The 15176-nt window shown below is 39.8% G+C and overlaps 1 protein-coding gene across 2 annotated transcripts; it reads left to right on the forward strand.

Annotated features, from left to right (window-relative positions):
• Positions 1 to 1611: 1611 nt before the first annotated feature.
• On the forward strand, positions 1612 to 13689 carry LOC118786151 (tensin-4-like). 2 transcript variants are annotated; one of them, XM_036541232.1, is made up of 15 exons: positions 1612 to 1671; positions 3439 to 3623; positions 3696 to 3808; positions 5978 to 6329; positions 6661 to 7055; positions 7444 to 7518; positions 8018 to 8149; positions 9009 to 9101; positions 10394 to 10471; positions 10902 to 10964; positions 11282 to 11450; positions 12380 to 12448; positions 12658 to 12684; positions 12902 to 13058; positions 13618 to 13689. In XM_036541232.1, exons 2-14 carry the CDS (start codon positions 3481 to 3483, stop codon positions 13047 to 13049), a joined length of 1857 nt encoding a protein of 618 aa, XP_036397125.1. In that variant the 5' UTR covers positions 1612 to 1671; positions 3439 to 3480; the 3' UTR covers positions 13050 to 13058; positions 13618 to 13689. The 2 variants fall into 2 exon arrangements, with proteins under 2 accessions (XP_036397125.1, XP_036397117.1); XM_036541224.1 differs by lacking the exons at positions 1612 to 1671; positions 3439 to 3623; positions 3696 to 3808; positions 13618 to 13689 and having other exon boundaries at positions 6004 to 6329; positions 12905 to 13150.
• Positions 13690 to 15176: the final 1487 nt, after the last annotated feature.

Below are 15176 nucleotides of genomic sequence, written 5' to 3' on the forward strand. Positions count from 1 at the left end.
CATTAAAAGTAAGCATACATATCCACAAAAAATAACTGACCTCATTATTCTTCACCTTCCCTAATAAATCATTACACCTCTCAGTAACATGACACACAAAGTTACACTGTGCTCTAAAGCCGCTTTTGTGATAGAGCAATATGCCCCTTTTCTCACCTCAAGGAGATTGTTCTGGTGAATTTTCAACTGCGTTTCCATAGTAAACATAGCCTGTGTGAGAAGCAGGGTGCCACATGGCTATCACCAGCAGGTAGTATGTCATGTTACACACCTTGTCCCCAACAGAGCATCTACGGTTCAGCAATACTGCAGCTCATAATCTCTCTTGCCCCTGGACTCACTGCCCTGGGCTCCATCACACCAGTAGCTATCCAGGTAGCTGTGGAGGTAATGTGGCATTCAGTGGATAGTGCACATCATGGGTTTCATAATCACTGCATGTCTGTTTCTGTGCAGCCTCTCTTTCTCTTTTGTAGGTGCATTGATGCTACAACATCCCCGATGATGTCAGAGATCCCTCAGTTAAGTGTACCTTGGAGCGATCTCCAACCAGCTGTCTCTGGCTACAGCCATTGTCCTGGACCCCAGTCAAGTTATTGGGAAATACCCAACTCTAACTCAAAAAATTCCACTTAGTTATATATACAGTCCCTCTGTGGGTGTGTGCCCATGCAGTTGAAATTAGATTCACCTAAAAACTGTTTCTGATGAGTGGCTCATTCAGCAAGGCCTTTGCTTTGAATGCACATTGAGCCTGACGGCCTAAGTTTGAAACTGGCAGTATTGTTTTCCCATGATGGCTGTGACTGTGATGAAAAAAAAAACTGCTTTGTGTTCGCTGGGAATAGGAGTGAATAGGTTGGCCCCGGCCCACTCATCTCACTCCTCTTGGACACTCTGCAATTTGTCTGGTACCTGTGAGTTGCATGGATGATGTCAGTGAAATAGGCCCAATGTGTCTTTACCATCACAGTGTTGTGCAATGACTTTGGCCAGTAACAACCTCAAGAGACAATCTTGACAACAATGATTCACATGGGGAAATTCTGGGCGCCTGTAACCTTTTATAAGGATTTTGTTAGTTTTCCATCTGTTTATATGGTTGCTTTGACAGAATGAAAGCTTTTTCATTCATACGTTGTAAGCATGTACTTGTAACAAAACTATTATAGAATATAGATGCAAATTTCTCTCATGTACAAATTATCGGGTTTTTAAAAAAATCTTCCACTCATTTATATGCAGTCATATAAATACAATAATTATGCCAATTGACTCCAGGCAAAAGTCTCAGAATTAAATGTATTTAATACATTGAATGAGTTTGATTACATGTAATTTAAACATATTTTATATAACTCTATTAGTTCTTCTTTCTTGCAAACGGTTTTGATTATTGCTTTATTGTGACCTACGTGAACATACGTCAACATGTTGAGTCACTTATAGTCAAGGAGACACAAATAGGAGCAGTATAATGTCTGCCACATGGAAGTTAAAAGGAAGACTGGTCCTCTACTTTTTGCTGTTATCGTTAGCCACACCTTGGGAGGGGGAGGTGTCTTTCAATAAAAGCCTTCTACATGCTGGGCACCTGTACAGTGAGTTAAACTAGAACTTCAAGGAAACAGCTGCCTCTACACGTGCCAGACAAGCCACAGCTAAAACCAGGTAAGAAGCATGGATTAAACTAAAAATCAGCTAAAAAAATGAATGACTAAAACTGACCATACATATAGTATTATATACACACAACAGTGTGTTTTAGGATGTTCAGGTCCTTTCTGTGGTATTTTACAGCTCTGATGCTTTTTAACTTCACTTACTGCCTGTCATTTCTCAGCTGGTTTGTTGTGGATATATGAATATGACAGTTATGACAGTTGTTTAATGAATTAGATGGTCCATGACATATTTCTTTTGAACAAATTTCAGATGGATAAAATTATTGACATTGAAAGCATATGATGGGAGTAGAAATGCAGAAGTGGATTTGATCAATTTTGACAAAGTTATTCAAATCAATTTGCCTTATCTCTTGATACAGTAGTTGTATGAAATGAAAAGCTTGTAGGTGTAGAGGAAATTGATTGGACTTACTGACAGAAGGACCCTAGACGCAGCTGTTCAACCAATAATGCATATACATGGAGACTGGACCAGTGCAATGTTCTGCACCAGAGTAAAAATAAGAATCTGAATAAAAGGAGGATGTGAATCAATGATTGATATCACCAGCAACGGAGCAACAGTCTGTATTGCAGGAAAACAACTTCTGCATTCCCATAGCAACCTTCCCTGGATTCATTGCTTATTAAGAGACACACCCTGGGCAGGGAGGGCAGGCAGGAACAGGCAAAGATTACAGACATATTTGTAATACACACTCCCTCCAGATATTTAATTTAAATACTGTTTTACTATTATCACTTGAAATTATTATACAGTAGCATTCTAGGCTCTCCCATAGTAACAGAGCTCAGCCAACTGTGGGTCAATGGTGATGCCACAACCATTTACTATATGCATGAATTTTAAGAGGATTAAAGGGGGAGAAAATGCTATCTGTAGTGTTTAAATGTTATTTCAGATGTGTAATAATTACTGTCAATATTAAGGAGAAGTAAAGACATTATTTACAGAAGCAATGTAATAAAAATTTGACTGAAAGTACTGTCACATGTGGGACCACTGAATTTGTAAAAAGGGATATAGACCACCTCAGCTTTGTAAATTCACTTGATGAGGGCATTATGCACGCTTGTACAAACTAAATTAATTGCACAAAATTAAGTAAAGTAAGATGCGAATTGCCTATCAGTGGCTGTTTATTTTTATGCACACTTAGTGATAAATACACTATTGCTCTCCTTTGGCTGGTTTGATATAGTTTGATTTAGAATAGGCTATAGTTAGGGGAATATGATGCGTTTTAAGTGCAGTTTCTTTCATAAGGTATATGCTTCAGAGGTGGCTTGATTTGTGATTGTCCTATAAGAGATGAATATCCTCCAGTAATGGGCTCTCACCATAGAATATCTGAAGTTCATAATCATGCTATGTTGGAGTTTCTGAGGAAGTATCCATGTTGAGGCAGTAGACATGAATTGTTTGGGGTGGGAGGTTTTCTTTTAAACAGCATGGGGGCCTAATGAACAAGTATTCAGTGCCATTTACATTAAACATACTAATGCCACAAAGCAAGAGTAAAGCGACAATAGGGATGACTGTAGCCATATCTATTGACTAATGGGGCAGGCAATTTGGAATTGTATATAATAATAATAATAATAATAATAATAATAATAATAATAATAATAATAATAATGTTTAGTCTCTTTCTCAAGAAAAGATGATTTAGAAGATACAATGAATCCTAGAGGATGTTTGATTCATCTTATTCATCTGATTTATCTGTTGGTCCCTCTTTCCTCACAGGTTCATCCAAAACCTTAAGAGACTTACAGACCTTTTGTGTGCATGAGACCCACATCAGAAGCTATGTCCCAAGTCATGCACACTCATGTATTGAGGGTGGGACAAAGTGTCCACCTGGGATCCACCGAGGAGGTCCTGCCCCTGGGTCACAGCCTACCCCCCTCTGCTCACTCAATTTCCTGTTCATTTACTAGTGAGCCTTGGAGCAGGTGTCAAGTTGAGCTGAGCTGTGGGGGGGATGACCCAAACTCCCCTACCCTGGATATATCTCTGGACAATCTGAACCAGCTAATTCTAGAGCTGGACCCCACCTTCCAGCCTCTCCAGAGCTCTGCACACAGAGAACAAAACTTCAGCAGGTCTTGCACAGGTAGGAGACTAAGTGAGAGGGGAAAAAGGTGTGCTCCAGGGCTTATTCCTGGAAGATCTGTCAACATGTCTCTCCGCTTGAATGTGCAGTACCAGTCAAAAGTTTGGACACACCTGATTAGGATAAAGTGAAAGATGCATTCAAAGATATTTTGATCTAAAGATTGTGCTTAAATGCTTGAGATTTGTTTCTCAGGCAAATATAAATTGTGAAGTTGATGCTGATGTATGTACAATTTTAAAAAATATTTTTCACTATTTTGAAGAATCTAAAATATGAGACAGTTTTCATTTGTTTATAACACTTTTTGTTCAGTGCATAATTCCATTTGTGTTATTTTCATAGTTTTGATGTCTTTACTATTATTCTAAAATGTAGAAAATAGTAAAAATTAAAAAGAAAAGTGTGTCCAAACTTTTGACTGGTACTGTATATGCTTTGCTTGCTCTCCATTTTATTAGCATGGGCTGACACTAATCTTTGAGAAGAGAAAAACACCTGGGTCAATATCAATGGTCTCAGCTGCCTGTACATGCATTCACGGCTGGAGGGCAGGGAAGGGATCCAGAGATAATTACCTACTCTTCCCAATACAGTCCTGTGATATGGCAGAGTCACTTGGTAATTGCTGTTGTGGTAACATGCCGCTAACATTCAGTTCTAACAGAAAAGAACATGTAGTTCAGAATTCTGTACACGTACCATGCCCTTATGTGCTTTTTGTTGTCACCCAGTCAAACAAATCCAACAGAGATATTTTGCCATTTGGTCTTGCACTTGGAGGCAGATGTTGATTTGGTTTAATTTTTTGAGAACAAGAGGCCATTGTGACACACAACGAGTCAAGGATCATTGTGTCAAGGTCTTTGAGAAAGTTTTTTCTGCCATTAATCATCCTCCCCTGACATAGCATTGTGATGTATTTTTCATTAGAGGATAACAGTAGCTTTAGGACAGTGGAGTTAGTACCATACCCTGGATGTCAGCTTGCTGAAGATAGAATATGTCTGCAAAGTCATTTTTAGTAAATAATCATGTTTCCTCCAAGTCTTTAGTCATGCTTTTTGCTTTGTCCTTGTAAACAGTATTGTGCTGGTTGCCCTGTGTACAGTCAGGTTTTCTTAGTTTCAGGCGTCTCCATCTGTTTACTCCCTCTTGAATCAATATTTGACTGAAGAGGGAGTGAACAGGGTGGGGACATGAGAAGAGAGACGAGAGCAAAAAAATAATGTTTAGGTAGAGGGAAATGACAGGAAATAAAAGAAAATTAGAGGATTATTGGATGATGGAAAAAAAGATACAGCAGAGAAGCAGTAAATCTCAGAGGTAACTGTTCCCTCCCCTCCAGGACTATGCTGGGTATACAGTCATAGTGTGGCACAAGAGGCCAGTGTTCGTTCATAAGCACGCAGACATGAACCCACACGTGCGCGTACATGCAGATTCACGCACTCTGCATACACCCAGGCTTACATAGTCAGATACCACTTGGGAGTGGCTGTTATCATGCTGATTGGTGGCTGACTCAGGCGTATGGGCGAGTTGAGTGCGATGACAAAGATGCCGACAAACTGCATGCCATGGAGGCAGACAAATACAGTGACCCCTAAATTAGCAATAATCCTTACAATTCAAGGATGGGATCTCAAACAGGGTGGGATCTCAAACAGGTATATAGATGAACTGGAGGAATTTTGCAAGAGTTATGAATTTCTTAGCTTCCAGGCATGTGTGTACACTACCTGCCAAGCACACACCCTTACTTCATAATGGAACCTGAAGTCTCTTTAGTATTGGAAATTCATCCGAGACCTGATTATAGTTGCATCTCAGAAAACATGTACCAAAGGGCATTGCTTCAATTTCTTAATAGGGGCACCACTACAATCACCTTTGAATGACTCATGGTAATTGATGACATTTCTGAGCTGAAGAACTAAGAATGAATTGTATCTGTTTACCATATTGAGTGAAACATTGAAACATATTATTGGGATAAATCTGTAGCTCTGCACAATCTTCAGTCCACAGTTATTTAATACTTCATATTTTACTTGCTGCTGGCATACTGTATTATTGTTCTGCTTAAATATACTTAACGTCCTCACCTTTTTTTCTGTACACCTCCCTCTACCCCACCCCCCAACCCCCACCACCACCACCGCACAGACCCCTCTGCTGATGATGATCTGTCCCAGGCTGTGCTGGAACCCAGGGGGTGTTCCCCTCAGACCCGCTGTGGTACCTCCACCTCAGCAACCCCCTCCTCTCGTAGCATGCCCATCCCCATGCGTTCAGGCTCCAGCTGCTCCCCCCACGGCTCCTTGGTGTTCTCCGGTTCGCCCTCTTCTTCACGTCCCCCTCTGCCCATTGGAAGCCACAGGGTGTCGCTATCCCAGCGCTGTGACTCGCCTGTGTCCTGCTCCCCTGTATCCCTACCCGTGGTCCGTGGCCACCGTGCCAGCGCCACCTCCCTTATCTCCACATCTCCGGGCTCTGACACCAGTTACATCCTTGGCAGGTTTGTTTCTCCTGTATTTACCAGCTGTCTTTAAAGGTGAATCTGGAGACAGTCTGAGTGAGGCTTCATTCTTTCTATGCTGAGGTTATCCCATTCACTTCTATAACAATGCTTTAGCATAGTCAATCAAGAAGGAACAGAAAGTGTCTTAGATGTTCAATCCTCTTCTTCAGCTCAATCAGACTACAGTTTGGAAATTCAGTTGTTGCCGTTTTGTACCTGTGATCTTTTCCATTAAATAACTCATTTTCTGTATAGATTTATAAATAAATTCAGATAACAGTGCTACTGCTTTATCAGACTTGCTCTGAAAAACTCTGTTCTCCCTCAGCTGCCACTCCCTATTCAGTGACGAAGCCGACAGCCCTGAGCGCCTTCTGTATGGTTCCTCTGGTTCCTTCAGCCATGTAATCAGCCCCAATCCACAATCCCCAGGGCCAAACAAGCCATTCTTCTCAGAGACCAATATTGACCAGTCATTGCCCACCCTCCCCGCATCACTCCACCACAGCCGGGGAATCATCCCACCATCCTACCCCAGCAGTTGTCCCCCCTCTGTGGCTGGCTCACTGTCAGACATCCCTGTGGTGCTTATCAATGGGGCCCCAGAGCCCAAGCCCAGCCCCAGGCCCTCCCAAGAATGGCCCTCAGGTGGTGGGGTGGGGGGTCTGAACAGACAGACACTAAGAAGGACCTGCACGGGCTCCACTCCCTCCTCTCCTCAAGGTAAGCCTGCCATGGAGGTCCTGGAGGAAGAAGCAGTTTAACACTGCAGGACGTATCATTCAATCACACAATTTTACCTGTTAACTTGAGAATTATCATAACATTTTATTACAAATGAGCTTTTTATCATTCCGAATGGCTGGGTCTATAAATGAGTGGAATGGCAACATCTTGTTACAGGGTTTAATGAGGCCATGCTTTACTGTCATTATTGTTCAGAGCTAACATAGAATGTAGAATAAATTAAAAGTATAAAACATTTTATTTTATTCAAGATGGTATTAAGTGTGACTCACAAAGTCACACTTGTGAGTTCTGTAAGGTATCATCCTGTTTCTGTATCACTCAAAGTCTGTATTTGGTTTGCCCTTTTATTCAACCCTTTCAGGCAGCCAGGCCTCCATGAAGCTTGTAATGGACAGCTCCCAGTTCTGGTTCCGCCCCCATATCACCCGTGATGAGGGTAAGGGTCTCTGTTACAACACTCTTAAAACGCTTTTTCCACATTTTAGCTAATGCATGCCACGCTAAATCTGATGGATTTTTTTTTCCATGTACAAAATCAGATGAGGTAAAAAAAAAATGTTCTAATATGGCAAGACTCAACTTTGAGTCTTTATTTTGTCATAAAAAACTTAATTTTGTCATAAATATCCCTGTATTTGAAATCCCTAGTAATTTCATTGGGAGAGCACAGGTCAAATTGACTAACTAAATAACTGCAAGCTGAAAGCAATGTAATTTGCTGAAGCAGTGTATCTGATGTAATTGAAACTGCTTGGGTTTCATGTTGAAAAGAGCACCAGCTCTTATCCAAACACTTCCCAGAATGAGTGAGGAGCTATAAGGGATCAGCCTGCTCAGGGGTGAGTGTTGGTGGTGTCATGTTATTGCCACTGCCTGCACAGAGTCTCTGTGCACTATGGTGGGCTGATACCTTTTCTTGTCCATGTCATTTAAAGCGGATGCCCTCCTGCGAGACCAAGAGCCAGGGTCCTTTGTGGTGAGGGACAGTAGCTCGTACCGTGGTTCCTTTGGGCTTGCTATGAAGGTGCAGGAGGTCCTTACCAATCTCACTTCTACCTGTCACTCAGGTCAGTCCTCCATACTGTCACAGGTTGAACTGTTGCTGTGGAACTACACTCATAACCTAACACACACACACACACACACAGCTGGGTGCATTTCTTCTGTGAGTTCTGTGACCCTCCATGATCGATTTCATGCAGATAGGAATGTTTTCACAAGCTTCTACTGGCTTGAACAAACAAGTTTATGAGCAGTTAGAGGTCTGTGTGCCAGAGACCTGTGCTAACGCAGCCAGACAGTTCACTAACACTGGCACACAATGAAAAGGTGTTTGATAACAAATCAGCAGTATGTCCAATACATTTTACAGGGTTGCTAGGCATATGCCTGATGCATCTAACATCCACTTTTTGAATATCTGTTGGTCTATCCCAATCAAAGCATGAGCTAGCTTCAAAGTTCATGCTGTTTTAGATATTCATACAAAATTGGTTTTCATTTATGATCAGGAATGTTCTAATTTTATCTAATCTGACCGACATAACCTCTGAAAGGCACCTACGGCTGTGTGTAATTCAACCCCAAAAAAGTGTATGGTTACACATCTTTTGCCTTGCTTGCCTTGTAAGGATCATGTAGTATGTACTGAGTGTTCCCAGTCAATCTTCTGTTATATATCCACGTTAAATGATAATGCTAAAGTAAATTTAAAATCACAGCTATGGGTACACTTTCAAGCCAGCTTCTTGTGCAACACAACCCACAAAGATAACCCTGCTGAAAAGAGAGTTGTCTGAGGATTAAACTGAGGACACACAATCTATTAGCTGCAATCCTATATTGTGCGTGTTTTTGTGAGGCAGCCCTGTTTGACCTGCCTGGATCTCTTTGCTGACCTCTGCTGTTTATTTTCATTCATTGCAGGTGAGGGTGTGCCAGAGCCAGTACGCCACTACTTGATTGAGTCCACAGCTAAGGGAGTTCGTCTCAAGGGATCATCTGAGGAGCCATATTTTGGTAATTACTAATGTAGCCTTTAATTTAAGCTCACCTTTTAAAATTTTTTGTGTATGCCTATTTGTAATCAGTCAGCATGGTTTCAGTCATAGAATACAGTATATATGAACTGCAGTTTTAAGAGGCCAGCATTGATCAGGATTGGTTATATCACTGGAACTGAGAGGCTATGACACCAATTCAGCAGCAAACAGCACTAAAATATACTATTCAATAGGTTGTAGGAACTGTAGTTTTCAGCCTTGTTACTGTTTTTTGCTTACTTAAAAATGAAATTAGCAAACATAATTAATCGACGCTAACACAAAAAGCTAAATCAACATGAAAAACACACATCCTCGTTGTTACCAGCCTGCGGTAACAAAGTCCTGAAACAATTATTTCTGAAGCTACACAAGTTATTTGTGTAGAGAATTTCCTTATGTAGGACAACTTACATATTACACCTTAATCAGATTAAGCACCTTGATCAAGCCTGGTCACCAGATCAGTTCTGTAATCACTATACCAAACACTGTTCCCAGTTAGGCCAGCTCTCACACAATTTCCTGTTAATTTATGTGCAACTAGGGAGGGACAAAAAAAGTGAGCTCATGGTTTGTGTTCAAACTAGGCTGTGACTGCAATGATAAGATAAGAGGAGTTGAAAGGTCATGTCAGTCACTGCCAGGGCTGTGTGCAGGCGTCTCCATAAGCCTCACCTAATGAAGCCAACAGTGTGTTTACACTTGTTGTAATATGTTCTTGGGTGCACAATGGTAAATTCTGGAATCTAGGCAATAGCTTTTTCAATTTACAGTTAAGAGAACCAAGGTTAGCAAGTAATGTTGGCCCTCTCCACACTCTGAATCAAGAGAAATGGACATAAGCCTCTGCTCTTCACCAAAATCATTGCCTCTGGCAAAGGGGTGCATATTTTTTGCACTATGTCACTATGTTAACTGAGCACACTCTTAGTTATCCAGAGGAGTGACATAAAGGTTATTCATTTATACAACTCAGTATTTACTATGGCAGCTGAGGTTAAGCACTTCAGGTTAAACTAGTCTGAAGATAAGTATGAATGACATTATTGAAGCAGAGCTGGGTCCTTTTCCTAAGTAACAACAATGAAATTGCACTACCAATGCTTTTTACAAGTGCCTTCTAATGCAGCAAAGGAATAAGACATAAATGTGTAAAACTGCAAATGTCTTTGGTGTTTTGTTTTGTTTCAAGTAATATGCAAAGAATTGTATATTTAAGTTTGCCACTGTAGAATGATACGTCTACCTATTTCTCTCCATCTGCAGGTAGCCTGTCTGCCCTAGTGCACCAGCATACCATCACTCCTTATGCCCTGCCCTGTAAGCTGAAGATCCCCTCTCATGGTATGTAATCCCCCACTACACTGTGCCATTATTCTTGAGATGATGTTTTACTTTTTTTTTTTTTTTAAAACACATTATTACATGAATATATGAATATACATAGCCTATGTACTGAAAAGGTGTATACTTAATTTAGCATATTGGGATATAGTCAAGAGTTTTGTATTTGGAGTTGCCTAAAAACAACATAATTACAGAGGTCCAATTGCAGATATATGACAACAATTCTCTGTGCTCTTTAGTTATTGTCTTTATTGTATATGTTGTGGATATAATATCAATTCAATTTTAGGAGCAAACAGGTTTTGATAAAGCTGCACTACAAACAGGACAGTGATGTTTTTGTAAAGTAATGCTTTCAACCTTCTAGGTCATTTTAACAAGGCTGTCAGCCACGTCTCTGTTTGACCACATGTCTGTTTTTACTCAGATTTCAGCAGCAGATTGGAGAAGGGACAGGACATGTCAGTAACTCCAGAACTAACAAAGGCTGGTCAGTATTAACCCACACTTATCATAGGCTGCAATCAGGCCCAGGCCCAAAGCATTAGGTTCCGCAGGATACTATTGTCAATCCTATTCTAAAGTGAAAAGGAAAAACATGTATAATGACGCAGAATACAGGTCTGTAAAATCATAACTGTGCAAATGGGATGCAGAATATTTTTATGACATATGGTGTGCTCCCCAGGTTGAGCATCCTCTTAGCAAAGAAAATAAGTAATAGACCGTGTAACAATAAAATAGCTGGACATTATATTGTGAAAGCGATGAAAATGATTTGTTTCTTCCATTTTGTCCTATCAATAGCCTGTAACTTCCTGTATCTGAGCTCGGTGGCCACAGAGATGTTGACTGGGCCTTGCGCAATCCAGAGAGCAGTGTCGGAAATCTTCAAAAAAGAAGCTGTCTCTTCACCCACCGTTGTCAACTTGAAGGTCTCACGCAATGGTGTGACCCTGACTGACATCCAGAGAAAGTAAGGCCACAGTTTCTTGCCCCCAACCCCAATGTATTCTTTTTGTGTGAAACAAAGCAGCCACCATCTTGGGTTTGGGAGCTGAGGTTATTTTCCATCAAACCATTTAGATGTCAAAGTTTGAACTATAGGAATAATGATCCCAATAATTGCATTGCCAGCATCTCACACCATTTTAAAATGATGAAATTATTTAGAAGGCTTTAATGCCACAATGAATATACTCTTCAAGATTAGTGTTATGTATACTGTGTTTCGTTTAACAGATGCCATTCTACCATTGCCATGTATGCAAACATGGATAAGTAAATATAATAAATAAAAGTTTACATTGAATAGAAGCAATGAATCTCTGGAAACTCCATCATAAAACAGATTTTCATGACTTGAATCTTTTTCTTTAAAGAAAAAAATGTTATAAGTGAAGGATACCTTCCAGAAATTATACTTTCACAAAATACTAAATATGGGACAAAGTCAAATATTTATAAGATATTCATGCTGTATAAATATATGTTCACTTAAATATACCTGCATCTTAAGCACACTATAGTAAATATGCAGCATACTGACATCCACTACCTGAAGGTTAAGGGATGTAGACAAACAAACTACGTTCAATGGAAAGGTGTTTATATACAAGATGACTGAAACAGCATATACTGTCAAAATAAATAAAGGCAATAAACAAAGGTATCAAAGGTTCACAGAATGAAGAAATCTCAAATAATAATCAATCAAGCATCTGCATGTAGATTCCAGTTATAGTAAAGATACAAAATATGCCTTAATAAAATTGTGGTGGAGACACACTTCAAGCAGCTTTTATGTCACTTCTCTTACCACTTTTATTTGTGCTGTTCCTTTCATTGTGAGATGGAATACATTCAAATGACACTGAAGTGTCATTATTATTTTGTTCCCATTAGGCTGTTCTTCAGAAGACATTATCCTGTACAACTGCTGAGTTACTGTGGAGAGGACCCTGAGAACAGAATGTAAGATCCAACTCTAAAATTCTGAATTAGTTCAGATGTGTCACTCACAGATGTCTACAAATGAACAAAATCAAAACTTTTATTCAAGATGTATAAAAACAAAAAATTAATCATAATAAAAGGAAGGCAATAATAATAATAAGCAATAATGCTACACTCCTTGTCTTCTTAGTTTTAATCTTGATCTTTTTTTAATCTTCTGTTTTCAGGTGGAAAAGGAACTGTAAATCAGCAAGGTAAATTTGTTGAATTATTTTAGTCAGGTGTGTCTGTATATATGAAACAAAGAGAGAGGCATGCAAATTTTTATATATATAAAATTTGCATGCCTCTCTCCTTGTTTCAATAATCTACGTTTCTATGTTTAAATGCTTTAACAATTCATAAAAATGTTTTTATTTTCTCCATGACAGTGTTCAGCTCACAACTGTACAAATTCTGTGTTTCTCTCAGCAGAATCTTTGGCTTTGTGGCAAAGGGCATGGAGGCAGGCGTGGAGAATATGTGTCATGTGTTTGCCGAATATGATGCCCTGCAACCTGCCAGCCTGGCAATTCAGCTCGTCCAGGGTATAGTAGCTGATGGCAACAAACAGAAGTAGACAAATGCTGTAAGTCAAGAGGATATTATCGGTAGAGAAGCTTACATTCATCAGGAAATAACTGCAGTCACACAGTAAATAGAAATAAACAGGCAGAAAAATGTGTACAATCTAGGTGAATAACTTTTCATAGCTACATAACTTGCATAGTACATATGGATTGTACATATATATTTACAGCAGGCAAATAACTGATTTGCATAATCACATTGTTAATACAGAATTCTGCATAAAGATATATGATAATCTCATTTACATAAGTATTCAGACCCTTTACTATGGCATTCCAAACTGAGCTTGAAAGTGACTTCTTATCCTTGAGATGTATCTAGAACATGATTGGAGTCCACCTGTGACAAATTGAATTGATTGGACATGATTTAGAAAGGCCCCCACCTTTGTGCATTTAAGGTCCCACAATTCACAGTGCATGCACAGTGCAAATCACAGACCAGAAACCAAACCATGAAGTCCAAGGAATTCTCCATAGATCCTGCAATCAAATTTTGTTGAGGCATAGATCTAGGCAAGGATATAAAACCATTTCTAATGCTTTGAATGTTTCCAGGAGCACTGTGGGCTCCATAATTGTGAAATGGAAGAAGTTTGGAACCACCAGGATTCTTCCTAGAGCTGGCTGTCCAGACAAACTTAATAACCGACCAAGAAGGGCCTTTGTAAGGAAGGTGACCAAGAACCCAATCTACAGAGATGGGAGAAACTGCTGGAAGGACAACCATCTTAGAAGCACTGTCAATCAGACCTTTATGGTGGAGTGGCTCGACGAAAGCCACTCATGACTAAAAGGCATGTGACAGCCCAACTGGAGCTTGCCAAACGGCACTTAAAGGACATGAGGAATAAGATTGTCTGGGTCTGATGAAACAAAAATTTAACTCTTTGGGCTGAACTGCAAGTGCTGCATCTGGTGAAAACCAGATACTGCTATATCACCTGATTAATACCATGCCTACAGTGAAGCATGATGGTGGCAGCATCATGCTATGGGTGTGCTTCTCAGCGCCAGGGATGGGAAGACTGCTGAGAACTGAGGGAAGGATGAATGCAGCCAAAAACCTGCTCCAGAGTGCACACAACCTCAGACTGGAGCAAAGGGTCACCTTTCAGCACAGCAACGATCCGAGGCACACAGCCAAGACCAGCCTGGAGCAGCTTCGGGAAAAGTCTCAGAATGTCCTTGAGTGGCCCAGCCAAAGTCCAGACTTGAACCCCATAGAACATCTGTGGAGAGACCTGAAGATGGCAGTTCACAGACCCTCCCCATCCAATCTGACTGAGTTTGAGAGGATCTGCCAGGAAGAATGAGAGAAACTGCCCAAATCCAGGTGCACAACGCTTGTAGAGACTTCCAAGAAGGCTTGAAGCTGTGATTGCTTCCAAAGGTGCCTCTACAAATTACTGAATAAAGGGTCTGAATACTTAAATGTAAATGAGATTTCAGTTTTGCTTTATCATTATGGGTTATTGTGTGTAAAGTGATGGCCAAAAGAATACATTTAAAGCATTTTAAATTAAGTTTATAACACAACAAAGTGAAGTGGTCTGAATATTTCCTTCACATTCCAGTTATATTCCACGCGTTCCAATATGTCCAATTGTTGCATAAAGCCTTCATTGCTCATATTACTTCCATCTTCTTTTCATTATTTTGAAATCGAGAGCATTGCCCTTTGCACGTTTTTAATGTGTCCATTTACTTTCTTTTATATAGATGAACAATATGATAAGCTGTCTACACTACAGCTATTTCTTTTGTTATAGTAGTGTTTAATTTCTTATTTTAATCTATGTATATTTATATTGTTAAAGTATAACTCCTAAATCCTCTGTGTAATGAATGAAGTGGTATTGAGAATATCAAGTTGTGTACATATATTTTTCAGCAGCTAATTAGCTTTGCTGAACACAAATATTTTTATAATTCTAAAATAAATGTTTTTATATGTATGCATATTTACACTGTTTTGGTTGTGAGCATCAGCATGTACTGAATATTATTTCTCTGTGGTGTTTTGAATTACTGGCTGTTCCTGCTCTGGAGTGAATGAGCTATCATTTTTCAACAGTGGAACTGCCCTTCTGTCCTGTGCAATGGCATCATCAAGA

Source organism: Megalops cyprinoides, chromosome 1 (assembly GCF_013368585.1).
Source record: "Megalops cyprinoides isolate fMegCyp1 chromosome 1, fMegCyp1.pri, whole genome shotgun sequence".
In the NCBI taxonomy this organism is placed as follows: Eukaryota; Metazoa; Chordata; class Actinopteri; order Elopiformes; family Megalopidae; genus Megalops; species Megalops cyprinoides.

Excerpts from the sequence above, each read along its gene's own strand:
- LOC118786151 (XM_036541232.1), top strand. The coding sequence starts at position 3,481 with ATGAGACCCACATCAGAAGCTATGTCCCAAGTCATGCACACTCATGTA. Across the intron at positions 7,056-7,443 it reads CACTCCCTCCTCTCCTCAAG|GCAGCCAGGCCTCCATGAAG; the intron begins GTAAGCCTGCCA and ends CAACCCTTTCAG. Across the intron at positions 9,102-10,393 it reads ATCTGAGGAGCCATATTTTG|GTAGCCTGTCTGCCCTAGTG; the intron begins GTAATTACTAAT and ends CTCCATCTGCAG.